This window comes from Cherax quadricarinatus, chromosome 36, assembly GCF_038502225.1.
Source record: "Cherax quadricarinatus isolate ZL_2023a chromosome 36, ASM3850222v1, whole genome shotgun sequence".
Classification (NCBI taxonomy): Eukaryota; Metazoa; Arthropoda; class Malacostraca; order Decapoda; family Parastacidae; genus Cherax; species Cherax quadricarinatus.
The window spans coordinates 32,298,572-32,317,884 of record NC_091327.1 but is presented as its reverse complement, the minus strand read 5'-3'; the positions used below and the strand labels follow the sequence as shown (position 1 = coordinate 32,317,884).

At 39.9% G+C, this 19,313-nt stretch overlaps 1 protein-coding gene across 1 annotated transcript in view; it reads left to right on the top strand.

The window, feature by feature from the left end:
- LOC128691420 (ras guanine nucleotide exchange factor Y) overlaps positions 1-19,313 on the top strand; it is a 112,837-nt gene that overhangs the window by 1,106 nt on the left and 92,418 nt on the right. Inside the window, exons 2-3 of the mRNA XM_053780290.2 lie at positions 8,019-8,654; positions 11,752-11,824. Coding sequence (XP_053636265.1) covers positions 8,179-8,654; positions 11,752-11,824 — 549 coding nt within the window. The 5' untranslated portion in view covers positions 8,019-8,178. The remainder of the gene's footprint in view (positions 1-8,018; positions 8,655-11,751; positions 11,825-19,313) is intronic.

The following is a 19,313-nucleotide window of genomic DNA, read 5'->3' as shown; positions in this document are numbered from 1 at the left end:
TGCCTGCTTGAAGACAGCCAGGGGTCTATTGGTAATCCTCTTTATGTATGCTGGGAGGCAGTTGAACAGTCTTGGGCCCCTGACACTTATTGTGTTATCTCTTAACGTGCTAGTGACACCTCAGCTTTTCATTGGGGGGAATGTTGCTTCCTCTTCTGAGTCTTTTGCTTTCGTTGTGAGTGATTTTTGTGTGCAAGTTCAGTACTAGTCCCTCTAGGATTTTCCAAGTGTATATAATCATGTATCTCTCCCGCCTGTGTTCCAGGGAGTACAGGTTCAGGAACTTCAAGCGCTCCCAGTAATTGAGGTATTTTATCTCCGTTATGCGCGCCATGAAGGTTCTCTGTACATTTTCTAGGTCAGCAATTTCACCTGCCTTGAAAGGTGCTGTTAGTGTGAAGCAATATTCCAGCCTAGATAGAACAAGCGACCTGAAGAGTGTCATCATGAGCTTGGCATCACTAGTTTTGAAGGTTCTCATTATCCATCCTGTCATTTTTCTAGCAGCTGCGATTGATACAATGTTATGGTCCTTGAAGGTGAGATCCTCTGACATGATCACTCCCAGGTCTTTGACAGTTTTTCGCTCTATTTTGTGGCCAGAATTTGTTTTGTACTCTGATGAAGATTTAATTTCCTCGTGTTTACCATATCGGAGTAATTGAAATTTCTCATCGTTGAACTTCATATTGTTTTCTGCAGCCCATTGAAAGATTTGGTTGATGTCCGCCTGGAGCCTTGTGTCTGCAATGGAAGACACTGTCATGCAGATTCAGGTGTCATCTGCAAAGGAAGACACGGTGCTGTGGCTGACATCCTTGTCTGTCAGATATGAGGATGAGAAACTAGGTGGGAGTGTGTTTTATGGGTTTTTAATGTCTCGTTACATTATTAGGACGCTGTAAACCACGACCAATCTTTCCTGGCCTGCAGATTTGTATGACTGTGTAATCAGGTATGATAAATATGTCTGTCAAATCTTGTTTGAGTCAGGTTTCAGTAAGAATAATGAGTTATAGTAGCATTTAGAGACTTCAGTAATGCAAGGAGGTCATCATAGTGTTTACTCAATGATCTAACATGATAGTTGAAAACTGTAATGTCCTTGCTGGCACTGAGTAGACTTTTAGCCTGACTAGCAGTGTAGTAATGGCAATTACTGTTAAGATTACTTGTGCAGTTCAATAAGAGGCTGGTATCAGGATCGATATTTGCATTCATAAGAGGCACATAGTGAAATAAACCTTTGCAGTTATCAAAAAAAATAAAAAACATTTACTGTTAACCACTGACAAATATGAATATATGGACTAAGATAATTATTGTAAAGCTGAAAATAAAGGAGCTACTGAATATTAAAAATAAAACAAAGAGAATATAACACTTTCACACCTGATTTAGCACCTTATGTGGCTAAGTAAATGAGAATCAATTACTGTTAATCACACCCCTCAAGGAAGGTTCCTTGATGTTGAAGGGATCTGTGGCTGCAGTTGTTTGCAGGTTTGTGTGTAGCTTAGTGGTATTTGTTAAGATTGTCAGTTTGTCTTCTAGTTCACTAATCCTTGAGTTTTGTCATTAGATGGCACTCTGGGATGCTAATCCTCATGTTTTGGGTGAATAGCGAGTACTTTAGATCCGCAGTCAGTTTTTCGTAGGTTTCATTTTGCCGCATCAGCATACTACACAGCGGTACCTCGAATTTCAAACAGCTCCCAACTCGAACAATTATGTAAGTGTATTTTTGTAAGTGTATTTTGGGGGTCTGAAACAGACTAATCTAATTTACATTATTCCTTATGGGAACAAATTCTTTCGGTAACAGCACTAGAATATCTTTCTGGAATGAATTACTACCGAAATTCGGGGTACCACTGTATTTTCCTGTAGAATTTGATCAGTGGTGTAGTCGTTGTTGAAGACTGCATACCTGGGCTATACCTTTGGGTGTTGAGTTGTAGTCGATGTCATTTGGGGTGAAGAGGTGTCGAGTGTTTACCATAGTTGTGAAAGAGAAGTCAGCTTGGGTGTGAGATGTGGGTGAGGATGAATGTTGACTGAATACAGAGAAAGCTTGGAGTCATCCACCATTGTTGTTGTTGTTGTTGTTGTTGGTCCGGGTGGGGGTGAGGGGGGGTGGATGATGCGCTGGCGTCCTTCAGGATAGACATTATGGGTAACAGTTTTCTAGGAGTTTTGACGTACATCTTTGTGTTTCTTCTATTTTTCCTTCCCATGAGAATGCTAGCGCAGTTGATATAGAGCTACTGTAGTTGTAACCGTTGCTTGGCTGGTGTTACGTTTGGTAGCATGCTGGTGTTTGGTATGCTGGACAGTCCTCTTTTAGTCGTAAATGGTCAGCTTGTCTACATCACTAACAGTTTTTTGGGGTCATTATTGGTTCCATATGGGTTAGTGCAGCAGTACAAGCATTTAAGCCATAATTGGAGCTTAGGTTGGGCCAAGGGACAGCAAAGATATGGGAGCAGCCATTGATGTTGTCACTGCTGCCGCTGTAAGTTAGTTCAGTATCCAAAGTTTGAACTTTTAGAAAATTATTTGTCATTGTTGACAGAACTTTACCTAATCCTTGGGGCTTAATTTTCCTTTAAGTATTTATAATAATAATAATAATAATAATAATAATAATAATAATAATAATAATAATAATACAGTGGTCCCTCAATTATCATCCTTAATCCATTCCTGGAAGTGGGACTATTATCGAAATAGACAATTTTTGAATCAATTTTTCCCATAAGAAATAATGTAAATCCAATTAGTTCGTTCCAGACACCCAGAAGTATCAACAACAATTTTTTTTTTTTTTTTTTTTTTTTACCTAAAAGATAGATTTACATGCACAAAAGAATGAACATTCAACATGAGTTACCTTTATTGAAGGCTGTTGTTGATGAATGGAAGACAGGGAGGAGGAGAGAGGGAAGAGAGGTTATTGTTTGGAAGGGGAATCCCCCTCCATAAGGACTCTAGGTCACTTCAGGGGTCACTTCCCTAGCATAAATATAGATTTACATGCAGAAAATGCCAAATGTAAAGCACTAATAAAATGTATAAATGAACATTGGTAATAGGGGTAGTTGATGAGTGGAACGGTCTGCCTAGTAGGGTGATCAAAGCTAAAACATTGGGTAGTTTCAAATTTACGTTGGATAAATACATGAGTGAGAGGGGTTGGATTTGAGTCAAACTTGCACCTGAGCTTATTGCTTGGGTAGCATTTGTTCTGTTAGCGGGTTGGATTTGTGAAGGACTGGCCTAGTATGGGCCAACAGGCCTACTGCAGTGTTCCTCCTTTCTTATGTTCTAAAAGCTATGGCTTAGGTAGTTTCAAATTTAGGTTGGATAAATACACGAGTGAGAGGGGTTGGATTTGAGTCGGACTTGCACCTGAGTTTATTGCTTGGGTAGCATTTGTTCTGTTAGTGGGTTGGATTTGTGAAGGACCAGCCTAGTATGGGCCAGCAGGCCTACTGCAGTGTTCCTCCTTTCTTATGTTCTTATTGAAGACTTGTTTGTGTGAGGGAGGGATGGCAAGTTTATTGGTGGAGAATATGACACTAATATCAACTCTACGGCTTATTTATCTATCACAATTCAACTAATGACATAAACAATATTAATAAAATAGAAACATGGAATATACTCTTGAATGAATAAAATAAGTCATTACATATGTCACGAGAGGTGTTGTGTTGTTGTTAGGTATATAAGGGCCACTGAGAGTAAGCCGTCCATAATGGTGGAGCAGCAGCTGAGGCGGTGGTGTTTTCTGTAGCCCTATATAACTCCAGCAACATTGGAGGAGTTGGTAGAATCGCTGAATCACTAAAGAAGGCACCCTCTACCACCATCACTACCACCTTCTACCACTATTACAACTGTTACCACCATCACTACCACCCTCTACCACCATCAACCACTATCACAACTGCTTCCACTCTACCACCACCACCTTTGTATTTTTCTACAAACTTTTTCATAAATTATGTGTTTCTCACATTCTTTACCAAAGGGCTGGCACTAGAAGCTTTCTTTGGAGCCATGGTAGCTTATTTAGCACCTGCAAGCACTAAAATCAATGGAATATTATGAAATATTTCGTAGGAGCAAGTGAGGGGACCGTCGCTCACTGGTAAACAATGGCACACTTGCTGGGAAGGCAGGCCCAGGTGGCTCAGAGCATGAGTATGCGTCTCGGACGAAGGATAATTAGCGAGTTAATGGACCATTTGCGAGCCAATGTTTAGACGAAATAATGGGACTATTTCCGAAATGGACGACTTTCAGGCTGGACGATTGAGGGACCACTGTAATAATAACCAGTAATAACACAGTACTTTAATTAAAAAAAAAAAAGATACCAGTACAAGTGATACAGTTTTGTGAGGAGCCGCTGTATAGCGCTTGTGGCTTAGCGCTTTTTTTATTATAATAATTTGAGGAGCCCATAGTGTGCATAGAATTTTTGGCAGATTTAAACTAAAACTAAATTACTGAATACACCTACCATCCGACTTTCGACCTGCTCGACATATGACCATTCGACGTATGACCTTGTTTTCTATGCCAAATTTCTGGGAAATAAACAACTGTTTATGTTGTACAGTGTTTATCCTAAACCTTACAGTATAAAATACAGTACTAACAGCATAAAAAGTAAAGTAAAACATGAAATACCAAAATAAAACAATAAAATAGTCATTACAAAAATGTGATGTTGATATTCAGTAGTAAAGTTCGACTTACGTCCATTTCAACTTATGACTGGTTTCTCGGAACCGAACCCGGTCGTAAGTCGGATGGTATCTGTACTAAAAATACATTGGTGTGCAGCTGCTTAGCTCATGAGTTTACTATAAAGTATTGACAGATAAGGTGGAAAAAATATTTAGATTGCAAATAAATTCTGATCATAGTTTACAAGTAAATAAAATTGGTCAATAATGTTTAATTATGTACAAGTCAAAATTTGTACGGATGACTGTACTTTAGTACAATATGTTTTGTTACTTAAATTTGCAATGATTACAGGTCCCCCTCAACATTCGCGTTTTCAACTTTCGCGGGCTTCACACATTCGCGAATTCCCAACTGCCAAATTCCCAGCCGCCAAATCATATATAAGTTTCCCGCCACCTGCGAGTCCCTACTACCCTCCCTCCGACCCCTGCAACTGGCAGCCAGCCCTCCCACCAGTGTGGCGAGTGTTTTGTTTGTTCATTATTTGCTATTAAACTCCAGTATAAATAATGTAAACCCATTCATGACTGCATATTGGAATGGCTATTTGGACAGGTATTGGATGGTGACATTGTGTTTACTCTTGAACACAGCAAAGAATCAAACATTTCTGCTACTGCTAATAATAACAATAGTAATAATAATAATAATAATAAATGCGATAGAATTGAAGAAGGAAATTGTACAAAAATGCGAGGGAGTGGTTGACACATCGTCAGTGTGGCTTTGTTTATGCTGGAGTGAGCATTAGTCTCCGTGCTCTTCCAAACATTTCACAATAATTCATTATGTTTGGTGCTTGTAGATTGAGTGTGACTGGAGTGGTTGAGGAAGCAGGCGAGGCAGTGGGTGAGGCAGTGAGCGAGGCAGCAGTTGAGGCAGTGGGTGAGACAGCGGTTGAGGCAGTGGGTGAGGCAGCAGGTGAGACAGCGGATGAGGCAGTGGTTGAGGCAGTAGTATTTAATAACATACATGTTAATAATAATTATAATAATAATAAATGTTAATATGTATTATTATTTATAACATGTTATTAAATACCATTGCCTCAACCGCTGCCTCTACCAGCGCCTCGACCGCTGCCTCTACCAGCGCCTCGACCGCTGCCTCTACCAGCGCCTCGACCGCTGCCTCTACCAGCGCCTCGACCGCTGCCTCTTCCAGCGCCTCGACCGCTGCCTCACCCACTGCCTCAACCACTGCCTTTACCACTCCAGTCACACTCAATCTACAAGCACCAAACAGTGAATTATTGTGAAATGTTTGGAAGAGCACGGAGACTAATGCTCACTCCAGCATAAACAAAGCCACACTGACGATGTGTCAACCACTCCCTCGTACTTTTGTACAATTTCCTTCTTTAATTCTATCGCATTTATTATTATTATTATTATTATTATTATTATTATTATTATTATTATTAGCAGTAGCAGAAATGTTTGATTCTTTGCTGTGTTCAAGAGTAAACGCATGATGTCACCGTCCAATACCTGTCCAAATAGCCATTCCAATATGCAGTCATGAATGTGTTTACATTATTTATTCTGTAGTTTAATAGCAAATAATGAACAAACAAAACACTCGCCACACTGAGTGGTGGGAGGGCTGGCTGCCAGTTGCGGGGTCGGAGGGAGGGTAGAAGGGACTCGCGAATGTGGAGGGAGACCTGTATAAAGAAACATTTTTTAGCATCCTATTGAAGTCCCCAATGAAGCAGACATAGGCTGCTGTATAGCAGGACTGCTGGATATGGAAAAATGCCAAATTGCATACTAAGAATAGGCTAATAGAGTACAGTGGTCCCCCGACCTTCGATATTAACCCTTTGACTGTCGCAGCCCCCAATCCTGAGGTGTCTCCTGTTGTCGCAAAATTTAAAAAAAAAAAAAAAATTTTTCTTATGAAATGATAGAGAATCTTTTCCCGATTGTAATGACATAAAAAAAAAACGAAATTTGATGGAAAACTGACGGAATTATGCTCTCGTGAAGTTAGCGACCTCGGCGCTGTTTACAAATCGGCGATTTCGCCCACTTTGAGCCCTATTTTCGGCTAATTCCATTGTTCCAGTCGCCCAAACTCATAGCTATTTCTTTAGAACTCCATTTTTTCTATCGATTAAGTACAAGAAACTCCCCATTTACTGATTTCAACTACCCAATAATGTGGTCAGAAATTTGCAATTTGGCCAATTTCACGAAAATTAAAAAATATGACAATTTCAAAATAAGGTCTAGAATGAGCAATGCAGACATTCCTGGCTCTAAAATAACATTTTCTTTGTTCATCAGTCATGTCTCCAGGCCCCTCTGATATTACTCTTGCTTTCTATTTTGAATTTTTATTAAAACAAAAAATAGAAGACTTACTATTATGCAGACTACTGCAATACTGTAATATTTGTATAAATAATATCAACCCATTCATGACTGCATATTAGAATGGCTAGTTGGACATTTATTAGACAATGACATCATTTGTTTACTTTTGAACATTGGCAAAAATCAAACATTTCCCCTACTTTGAGCTCCATTTCCAGGTTCTTTTTATAGTAAAATCAAAATCACCTCAATTTCTATAATATGTTTTCCATTCTATCACATGAGACCAAGAAAACGAGAATACAACCATAAATTCTATACGAAAATAGACCACAAAGTCGGCATTTTAATTAATAAAAACGGTCGGAGTTTTTTTTTTCTCATTATGCACTGCGTGCTCCAGGATTTTTTTTATATGGTGCACACTGACCACACAGACCCATTCTCTCACATGTGGGCCTACCAGCTTTCTCCTGCTTGATTTGAAGCCTCTAGAATTTATGAGTATATATACGTCGAACACTGTACCTCGTAAGACGTATATATACGGCCGCGACAGTCAAAAGGTTAATAACATACATATTATTAAACCATAACATGTATGTATTTAGTACAATTTACAATGTTTTCATGTATTTTATGATTGTTCATGGTTCAACAAGTTAAGGAAGCAGTATTGTATTATATTTCCCTACAATATTTTGGGGCACCAAACATTCACGATTTTTCAACATTCGCGAGGCTCTTGATGCCCTAACCCTCGAGAATGTTGGAGACCTGTACTAGTTTTCTGTTATCATTACATATTATCTAAAAGTACAGAATTTAGTGTATTTTAATTAAGTGTTATTTAGTTTGTAACTGCAAATATTTTTTCTTTAACAATTTTGTTTTATTTTTTCATAATGTTTTCAATTATTTGTTTTCCTGTAGCAACAGTCAGTGCTCTGGTACCCAAGTTTCAGACGCCCTTGGCATCCCGATCATAGTGTGGCTAGAGGACAGGAGGTGCCTGTTAAGCACTTCTCTTTTCTACCAATGTTGCTCCAGTTGCCAGAATTATTAGTACTGGAGTGTCTCCTGGCTAAAGCTCATGATGGATCATTCTTGGCATACCCCTCTTGAAAAGGTAGCTCTAGCAAGTCCAACACCATGGTCTTCATCTTCAAGTGATTCATCTCAACACCATTCTGTGCCTTCTTCTCCCAGAGCTCCTCTCTGTGCAGCTACTTCAGATCTTCATAGACCAATATCTATTTCCCCACCTTCCTCCTTGTCTCCTGTGGATCACCATTACCCACTGTTTGATTTACCTATTGGAAATACACAAGGTGATGCATCCAAGGTTACAATGAGATGCAGGGATACAGATGTATCACAGAAGTCAACAGCATCTACACCTCAGCATAAATATGAAAGCACAGGTATGAGCATGGAAGAATTAGCTACTGTTGGGAAGTGGATAGCAGACACACAAGAAGAGCTGAAGAAAACCAGGGGTGTGGGCAACCTGCTGGGTCCTCCGCCTTCACGTTTGTCTGCAATTATTCAGGGGCTTTCTACTGGCACGTGAGTTTATTCATGATATGTGTTTTATAGATTGTTGAAATATAGCTCATAAGATATTTAACACTACATCACTGTTTGAATAATGCAGCTCAGTTTTTTCCTGATATTTAATGCTTGTTAGAATAGTCTAGTAATAAAAAAGTACAGTGGACCCCCGCCTTACGAACGGATCGCGTTACGTTAAATCCGCCTTATGAAGCATTTGAACGCAAAAATTTTGCCTCGCCTCGCGATAAAAAACTCGCCTTACGTGATTCGTCTGGGACGTGTCGCACGGGTGGCCTCAGCTGCCCCGTGGGTGCCAGTGTTTACAAGCCAGCCAGTGCGGTCGCATCTAAGCATACATTCGGTACATTTCATATTACAGTGTATTTAGTGCTTGTAACTGCAAAATAACATAGGTAGTAGGTTGGTAGACAGCAACTGCCCAGGGAGGTACTACCGTCCTGCCAAGTGAGTGTAAAACGAAAGCCTGTAATTGTTTTACATGATGGTAGGATTGCTGGTGTCCTTTTTTCTGTCTCATGAACATGCAAGATTTCAGGTATGTCTTGCTACTTCTACTTACACTTAGGTCACACTACACATACATGTACAAGCACATATATACACACCCCTCTGGATTTTCTTCTATTTTCTTTCTAGTTCTTATTCTTGTTTATTTCCTCTTATCTCCATGGGGAAGTGGAACAGAATTCTTCCTTCGTAAGCCATGCGCATTGTAAGAGGCAACTAAAATGCCGGGAGCAAGGGGCTAGTAACCTCTTCTGTATATATTACTAAATGTAAAAGGAGAAACTTTCATTTTTCCTTTTGGGCCGCCCCGCCTCGGTGGGATACGGCCGGTGTGTTGAAAGAAAGAAGAGCTGCAAAATAAGTCACTGTGGGCCCCAAGAAAGCTTCTAGTGCCAATCCTGTGGCAAAATGGGTGAAAATTACTATGGAAATGACGAAAGAGATAATTGCCAAGTACGAAAGTGGAGTGCGTGTCTCGTAGCTGGCCAGGTTGTATACCAAACCCCAGTCAACCATCGCTACTATCTTGGCCAACAAAACGGCAATCAAGGAAGCTGCTCTTGCAAAAGGTGCAAGTTTGTTTTCGAAACAGAGATTGCAAGTGATAGAAGATGTTGAGAGACTGTTATTGGCATGGATAAATGAAAAACAGATAGCAGGAGATAGCATCTCTCAAGCGATCATATGTGAAAAGGCTAGGAAGTTGCAAGATGATTTAATTAGAAAAATGCCTGCAACTAGTGGTGACGAGTGAATTTAAGGCCAGCAACGTTGGTTTGAGAGATTTAAGAATCATAGTGGCATACATAGTGTGATAAGGCATGGTGAGGCTGCCAGTTCGGACCAAAAAGCGGCTGAAAAATATGTGAAGGAATTCAAGGAGTACATAGACAGTGGAGAATTGAAACCTGAACAGGTGTTTAATTGCGACAAAACAGTCCTGTTTTGGAAGAAAATGCCAAGCAGGACCTACAGTACTCAGGAGGAAAAGGCACTCCCAGGACATAAGCCTATGAAAGACAGGCTTACTCTTTTGATGTGTGCTAGTGGTGATTGCAAAGTGAAGCCTTTATTGGTGTATCACTCTGAAACTCCCAGAGCATTCAGGCAAAACAATGTCCTCAAGGCTAATTTGTGTGTGCTGTGGAGGGCAAACAGTAAAGCATGGGTCACTAGTGACTTTTTCTATGACTGGTTACACCATGCATTTGCCCCCACTGTGAAAAATTACCTAATGGAAAAGAAATTAGACCTTCAGTGCCTCCTGGTATTAGACAGTGCTCCTGGTCATCCTTCAAACTTGGCAGAGCGACTTTCTGGGGACATGAGCTTCATTAAGGTCAAGTTTTTGCCTCCTAATACCACTCCTCTCCTGCAGCCCATGGACCAGCAGGTCATTTCAAACTTCAAAAAACTCTACACAAAAGCTGTTTCAAAAGTGTTTTGAAGTGACCTCAGACACTCGATTGACTCTAAGAGAGTTTTGGAAAGATCACTTTAGTATCCTCAGTTGTGTAAACCTTATAGGTAAGGCTTGGGAGGGAGTGACTAAGAGGGCCTTTAACTCTGCTTGGAAGAAACTCTGACCACAATGTGTAGAAGAAAGGGATTTTTAAGGGTTTGGGGCTAACCCTGAGAAGTGTGTGCCAGTTGTGGAATCCATTGTGGCATTGGGGAATTCCTTGGGGTTGGAGGTTAGTGGGGAGGCTGTGGAAGAGTTGGTGGAAGAGGACAATGAAGAACTAACCACTGATGAGCTGCAAGATCATCTTCAACAGCAAGAGGCCAGACCTGAGGAAACTGCTTCAGAGGAGGGGAGAGAGAAATTGAGGAAGTTGCCTACTTCAAAGATTAAGGAAGTGTGTGCAAAGTGGGTTGAACTGCAAACCTTTACGGATGAAAATCGCCCGGACACAGCTACTGCAAGCTGTGTTGGCAACCTGTACAGTGACAATGTTATGGCCCATTTTAGGAAAGTCTTAAAGGAACGGGAGGTACAGAGCTCTTTGGACAGATTTGTTGTGCGACAGAGGTCCAGTGACTCTCAAGCTGGTCCTAGTGGCATTAAAAGAAGGGAAGTAACCCCAGAAAAGGACTTGCTACCTCAAGTCAAGGGGCTTCCCCCTTCTAGACAATAACTTCCACACACTCCCCTCCTCCCATCCCATCAATCATCACCAGATTTTCAATAAAGATAAGTTTCATGTATTCTATTCTTAGTAGAGTAGTAATTGTGCATGTCTTCTTCAGTTTGTGTATATTAAAATTAATATTTCATGTGGTAAATTTTTTTTTTTTTTCATACTTTGGGGTGTCAGGAACGGATTAATTTGATTTCCATTATTTCTTATGGGGAAAATTAATTTGGCTTACGATAATTTCGGCTTATGATGAGCTCTCAGGATTGGATTAATATCGTAAGGTGGGGGTCCACTGTATTCATTAATTATATGCATTATAAATGTACATGATTCAAATTATCTTCAAATACAGTATGCATAAGCATTAATATAACATACAGGTTTTTTTTATGTAAGTAGGAACGCCCTGTAATATTCACTCGCTTCACTTCTCTCTCCAGATTTGATGAAGATAAATACATAATTTCTCGGAGAGTAGACCAACACATCGACAGAGTATTTAGAAATGCTGTGGTTAGTATAATCTGCTGCTTGGCCTTATTTTTGTCCTTTGTCTATTTAGTGTATTGTTATGTACTGTACATAAGAACATAAGAACATAAGAACGAAGGAACACTGCAGCAGGCCTACTGGCCCATGCGAGGCAGGTCCAAGTCTCCTACCGGCTTAAGCCAATGCACCCAACCTAGTCAGGTCAGGTCACATTGACTTAAGGGAGGAACACGGCAACCGACCTGGTAGCACAAGCTATCAGGTCCAACTCACACCCACCCACATCCACTCATGTATTTATCCAACCTATTTTTAAAGCTACACAACATTCTGGCCTCTATAACTGTACTCGGGAGTTTGTTCCACTCATCCACAACTCTATTACCAAACCAGTACTTTCCTATATCCTTCCTGAATCTGAATTTTTCCAACTTAAAACCATTGCTGCGAGTCCTGTCTAGGCTAGATATTTTCAGCACACTATTTACATCCCCTTTATTTATTCGTATCTTCCATTTATACACCTCAATCATATCCCCCCTAATTCTACGTCTTACCAGAGAGTGTAGATTCAGGGCCCTTAGTCTATCCTCATAGGGAAGGTTTCTGATACATGGGATCAACTTTGTCATCCTCCTCTGTATGTTTTCCAGAGAATTTATATCCATTCTGTAATACGGTGACCAAAACTGTGCAGCATAATCTAAATGAGGCCTAACCAAGGATGTATAGAGTTGAAGAACAACCTGACTATGGAACTGAACTTCTCCAGGCCGAGGGACTGACAACCTCAAATTCTACGACTTTAAGGGTGATGGACTGATTACATCGTCTTCACATCTCTACTGTTCCTGCCTACTTTCTGTATTCGACTGAAGAAGCCTACTGTGTAGGCGAAACGTTTCGGAATAAAGTTGTCTAACTGTTGCATATGTGTCTTACCTAACAACCTGTCGGTATTGTATACCATTTTGATGTTCAACCTGAGGACTCCTATTATTTATGCTTCTTGATATGAAGCCAAGGATTCTATTAGCTTTATTGCGAACACTTATGCACTGTTGTCTTGGTTTCAGATTACTGCTAACCAGAACTCCTAAATCTTTTTCGCAATCCGTAATATTAAGATCTACATTATTTAGTTTATATGTGGCATAGTTATTGTCCTGTCCAACATTTAGAACTTTGCATTTGTCTATATTAAACTGCATCTGCCACTTCTCCGACCACTGCATCAGTCTATTCAAATCTTCCTGGAGTGCTCGAATGTCCTCGTCAGAATGAATTCGACGGCCTATTTTGGTGTCATCGGCAAACTTGCCGATGTCGCTCTTTATGCCCTCATCTATGTCGTTTATGTAGATTGTGAACAGCAGGGGGCCCAACACTGACCCCTGTGGAACACCTCTCGTGACGCTTCCCCACTCTGATTTCTCCCCATTTATGCAAACTCTCTGCTGCCTATTTGTCAACCATGCCTCTATCCAGGAAAAAATTTCTCCTCCTATTCCTTGTGCTTTAATTTTCCTCAATAGTCTCTGATGTGGGACCCTGTCAAAAGCCTTACTGAAGTCCATATACGTGTTGGTAACTTAAAAATTTTGAAGTCTTATAAATTATTGCTTACCAGCAATACCATAATTTGTTTCCTGCCTTTCTGTAGTGCAGATTATGTAGAATGTTTTGACAGCATCATGGTCCTTAACACTGTGGTGTATATTCCTGCACTGGAGCACCCATCTCTCATGGCCATTTTAATTACCATCTTAATATTATGGACAAGCTGTAGGCAAAATTTTATGTACATTTCATTGTTACTGACATTTTTCCATATGCAGTAACATTCACATACTTGTAGCTATATACTCTTCATTACAATTAAAAGATGGTGTTTAGTATTTCTCATTAACTCTGAAACTTCCAGTTACGTAACTTTATGCCAATTGGGAAAATGCTGTTGACGTAAATTTATATAAAAATTCTAGAGCCTACAAAATGGTCCCAGTTGGCCTGTTTAGGACTGGACCATAACAAAAGCAGGTCCGCACCATAAGTGTGCACAGTATAAAAAAAATTTGTTGCATGCAAGGCATTGTATTGGCCAGTACAGTGGAACCTTGGCACTTGACCTTTAATTGGTTCCAGAAGGCTGTTCGAGTGATGATCTGTTCAAGTACAGAATGAATTTTTCCCAACCAATTTTCTTTTTGGTTGGCTGTTATCACTAACCCTCTTAGGCCCCATGGTAACTTATTTATACAAATAATATAAAAAACATCACCATAATGTGTAGAAACACAAAATACTTTACAGCAAAGTTCTGGCAGGTCGTGTTTGTTTGGTAGTGCCGAGCAAACAAACCGAACAAAGCATTCGAATACTGAATTGTTCGAGTACGGAGCTGTTTGAGTACTGAGGTTCAACTGTACAGCCATTAACATTCATTTAGTGTTATTGAACAATACATATAAGTGAAATATGATATGTGCATATGTTCGTAGGTAGTAATTTGGTAGACAGCAACCACCCAGGGGGGTACTACTGTCCTGCCAGGCGAGTGTGAAACGAAAGCCTGTAATTGTTTTACATGATGGTAGGATTGCTGGTGTCGTTTGTCTCATAAATATGCAAGATTACAGGTACATCTTGCTACTTCTACTTACACTTAGGTCACACTACACTTACATGTACACGTTTATTTATACACACTCATCTGAGTTTTCTTTAATTTTATCTTAATAGTTCTTGGTCTTATTACTTTTCCTTTTATATCCATGGGGAAGTGGAATAAGAATCTTTCCTCCGTAAGCCATGCGTGTTGTAAAAGTCAACTAAAATGCCGGGAATAATGGGCTAGTAAACCCTTTTCCTGTAATAATTACTAAAAAGAATAAGAAAATTGTCAAAGTGGGAAGCCTGAATGTGCATGGATGTTGTGCAAATGATAAGAAAGAGATGATTGTGGATGTTATGAATGAGAGGAAGCTGGATGTCCTGGTTTTAAGTGAAACAAAGCTGAAGGGGGTGGGAGAGTTTCAGTGGAGAGGAATAAACGGCATTAGGTCAGGGGTTTCAAATAGAGCTAAAGGAGTAGCAATAATGTTGAAGGATAAGTTATGGTAGGAAAAGAGGGACTATAAATGTATTTATTCAAGGATTATGTGGAGTAAAATAAAGGTTGGATATGAAAAGTGGGTTATAGTAAGTGTATATGCACCTGGAGAAGAGAGAAGTGTAGAGGAGAGAGAGAGATTTTGGGAAATGTTGAGTGAATGCGTGGGGAGTTTTGAACCAAGTGTGAGAGTAATGGTGGTTGCGGATTTCAATACTAAAGTGCGTAAAAATGTTGTGGAGGGAGTAGTAGGTAAATTTGGGGTGCCAGGGGTAAATAAAAATGGAGCCTTTAATTGAGCTATGTGTAGAAAGAGGTTTGGTAATAAGTAATACATATTTTATGAAGAAGAGGATAAATAAATATACAGTGGACCCCCGCATACCGATGGCACCACATAACGATTAATCCGCATACCGCTTGCTTTAATCGCAAAAATTTTGCCTCGCATACCGCTTAAAAACCCGCTCACCGATTTTCGTCCGAGACGCGTCCAATGTGCGCCCTCAGCCAGCCTCACATGTGCCGCCCGTGCCATTGTTTACCAGCCAGCCTCCGCGGTAACATCCAAGCATACAATCGGAATATTTCGTATTATTACAGTGTTTTCGGTGCTGTTTCTGGAAAATAAGTGACCATGGGCCCCAAGAAAGCTTCTAGTGCCAACCCTACACCAATAAGGGTGAGAATTCCAATAGAAATGAAGAAAGAGATCATTGATAAGTATGAAAGTGGAGTGCGTATTGCCAACCTGGTCAGGTTGTACAAGAAACCCCAATCAACCATCGCTACTATTGTGGGCACCAGAAAGGCAATCAAGGAAGCTGTTCTTGCCAAAGGTTTAACTGTGTTTTCGAAACAAAGATCGCAAGTGATGGAAGATGTTGAGAGACTCTTATTGGTGTGGATAAATGAAAAACAGCTAGCAGGAGATAGCGTCTCTCAAGCGATCATAAGCAAAAAGGCTAGGAAGTTGCATGAGGATTTAATTAAAAAAATGCCTGCAACTAGTGCTGATGTGAGTGAATTTAAGGCCAGCAAAGGTTGGTTTGAGAGATTTAAGAAGCGTAGTGGCATACATAGTGTGATAAGGCATGGTGAGGCTGCCAGTTCGGACCACAAAGCGGCTGAAAAATATGTGCAGGAATTCAAGAAGTACATAGAGACTGAAGGACTGAAACCTGAACAAGTGTTTAATTGTGATGAAACAGGCCTGTTTTGGAAGAAAATGCCAAGCAGGACCTACATTACTCAGGAGGAAAAGGCACTCCCAGGACATAAGCCTATGAAAGACAGGCTTACTTTGTTGATGTGTTCCAATGCTACTGGTGATTGCAAAGTTAAGCCTTTATTAGTGTATCACTCTGAAACTCCCAGACCGTTCAGGCAAAAGAATGTCCTCAAGGAGAATTTGTGTGTGCTGTGGAGGGCAAACAGTAAGGCATGGGTCACTAGGGACTTTTTCTATGACTTGTTACACCATGCATTTGCCCCCAATGTGAAAGATTACCTAACTGAAAAGAAATTAGAACTTAAGTGCCTCCTGATGTTAGACAATGCCCCTGGTCATCCTACAGACGTGGCAGAGCGACTTTATGGGGACATGAAATTCATTAAGGTGAAGTTTTTGCCTCCTAATACCACTCCTCTCCTGCAGCCCATGGACCAGCAGGTTATTGCAAACTTCAAGAAACTGTACACAAAAGCTCTGTTTGAAAGGTGCTTTGTAGTGACCTCAGAAACTTAATTGACTCTAAGAGAGTTTTGGAGAGAGCACTTTAATATCCTCAATTGTGTAAACCTTATAGGTAAGGCTTGGGAGGGAGTGACTAAGAAGACCTTGAACTCTGCTTGGAAGAAACTGTGGCCAGAATGTGTAGACAAAAGGGATTTTGAAGGGTTTGAGGCTAACCCTGAGAGGATTATGCCAGTTGAGGAATCCATTGTGGCATTGGGAAAGTCCTTGGGGTTGGAGGTTAGTGGGGAGGATGTGGAAGAGTTGGTGGAGGAGGACAATGAAGAACTAACCACTGATGAGCTGATAGATCAACTTCAAGAGCAAGAGGCCAGACCTGAGAAAACTGGTTCAGAGGAGGGGAGAGAGAAATTGAAGAAGTTGCCTACTACAAAGATTAAGGAAATCTGTGCAATGTGGCTGAAAGTGCAAACCTTTATGGATGAGTATCACCCTCACACAGCTATTGCAAGCCGTGCTGGTGATTATTACACTGACAATGTTGTGAAACACTTTAGGGAAGTCATAAAGGAACGAGAGGTACAGGCCACTATGGACAGATATGTTGTGCGAAAGAAGTCCAGTGACTCTGAAGCTGGTCCTAGTGGCATTAAAAGAAGAAGGGAAGTAACCCCAGAAAAGGACTCGACACCTCAAGTCTTAATGGAAGGGGATTCTCCTTCTAAACACTTACACTCTCTCTCCCCTCCTCCCATCCCATCAATCATCACCAGATCTTCAATAAAAGTAAGTGTCATGTAAGTGTGCATGCCTTTTTCAGTTTGTGTGTATTAAGATTAACATTTCATGTGGTAAAAAAATTTTTTTTTTTCATACTTTTGGGTCTCTTGCACGGATTAATTTGATTTCCATTATTTCTTATGGGGAAAATTCATTCACATACCGATTATTTCGCATAACAATGACCCCTCTTGCACGGATTAAAATCGGTATGCGGGGGTCCACTGTACAAGGTATGATATAGCACGTAATGAAAGTAGTTTGTTAGATTATGTATTGGTGGATAAAAGGTTGATGGGTAGGCTCCAGAATGTACACGTTTATAGAGGGGCAACTGATATATCGGATCATTATTTAGTTGTAGCTACAGTTAGAGTAAGAGGTAGATGGGAAAAGAGGAATATGGCAACAAGCAAGAGGGAGGTGAAAGTGTATAAACTAAGGGAGGAGGAAGTTCGGGTGAGATATAAGCAACTATTGGCAGAAAGGTGGGCTGGTGTAAGTATGAGTAGTGGGGGCATGAAGAGGGTTGGAATAGTTTTAAAAATGCAGTATTAGAACATGGGGCAGAAGTTTGTGGTTATAGGAGGGTGGGTGCTGGAGGAAAGAGGAGTGATTGGTGGAATGATGAAGTAAAGGGTGTGATAAAAAAGAAAGTTAGCTTATGAGAGGTTTTTATAAAGCAGAAGTGTTACAAGAAGAGTAGAGTATATGGAGAGTAAGAGAAAGGTGAAGAGAGTGGTGAGAGAGTGCAAAAGGAGAGCAGATGATAGTGGGAGAGGCACTGTCAAGAAATTTTAATGAAAATAAGAAAAAAATTTGGAGCGAGTTAAACAAGTTTAGAGCCTAGAGAACGAATGGATTTGTCAGTTTAAAACAGAGTATAGGAGTTAGTAGATGGGGAGAAGGTTTTGGGTAGATGGCGAGAATATTTTGAGGAACTTTTAACCCCTTCAGGGTCCAAGGCCCAAATCTGAAGTGGTGCCCCAGTGTCCAAGAATTTAAAAAAAAAAAATTTGTTATTTTTTCTTATGAAATGGCAGAGAATCTTTTTGTGAATTTAATAAAACAAAAAGTACGAAATTTGATGGAAAATTGACGAAATTATGCTCTCGCGAATTTTGATGTGTCAGCGATATTTACGAATCGGCGATTTTGCCGACTTTGACTCCCATTTTAGGCCAATTACATTATTCCAGTCAACCAAATTCTTAGCTATTTCACTAGTATTACTTCTATTCTATCGATTGAGCACAAGAAATCGCCAAGTCAACTGTTTCAACTACAAATTAAAGTGATCGGAAATTGTTAATTTGGCCAATTTAACACAAAGTTCAAAATATTCCAATTTCAAAATAGGGTCCAGAATAAACAATGTAGGTATTCCTGGAACTAAACTAACATTTCCTCTGTTCATTAGTTACGTTTTGAGGCTTTACAAATAAATTTCATTTTGTTTTTTTATTCACATAATGAATTTTTATTCACACCAAGCTGTATAGCCCTGTGGCTTAGCGCTTCTTTTTGATTATAATAATAATATTCACACCAAAAAATAGAAGATTTACTGTTATGCAATACTGTAATAATTGTATAAATATCACCATATTTGTGAATGCATATTAGACCCACCAGCTGGCGTGTATTAGACGTGTGAGGTCGTTTGTTTACTCTTGAATATCGACAAAAATTTAACATTTCTGCTACTTTGAGCTCAGTTTCAAGCCATTTCCAGTGCTAAAACCAATCAATATTATCTCTATTTCTGTAATATGTCTTCCATTCTATCAAATGAGACCAAGAAATCGCAAATACAACTATAAAAAAACATACGAAAAAACACTGCAAAGTCGCTGTTTTAATCGAAAAATCATGATTTAATTTTTTTTTCTCTCATTATACACAGTGTGTTGCAGGATCTG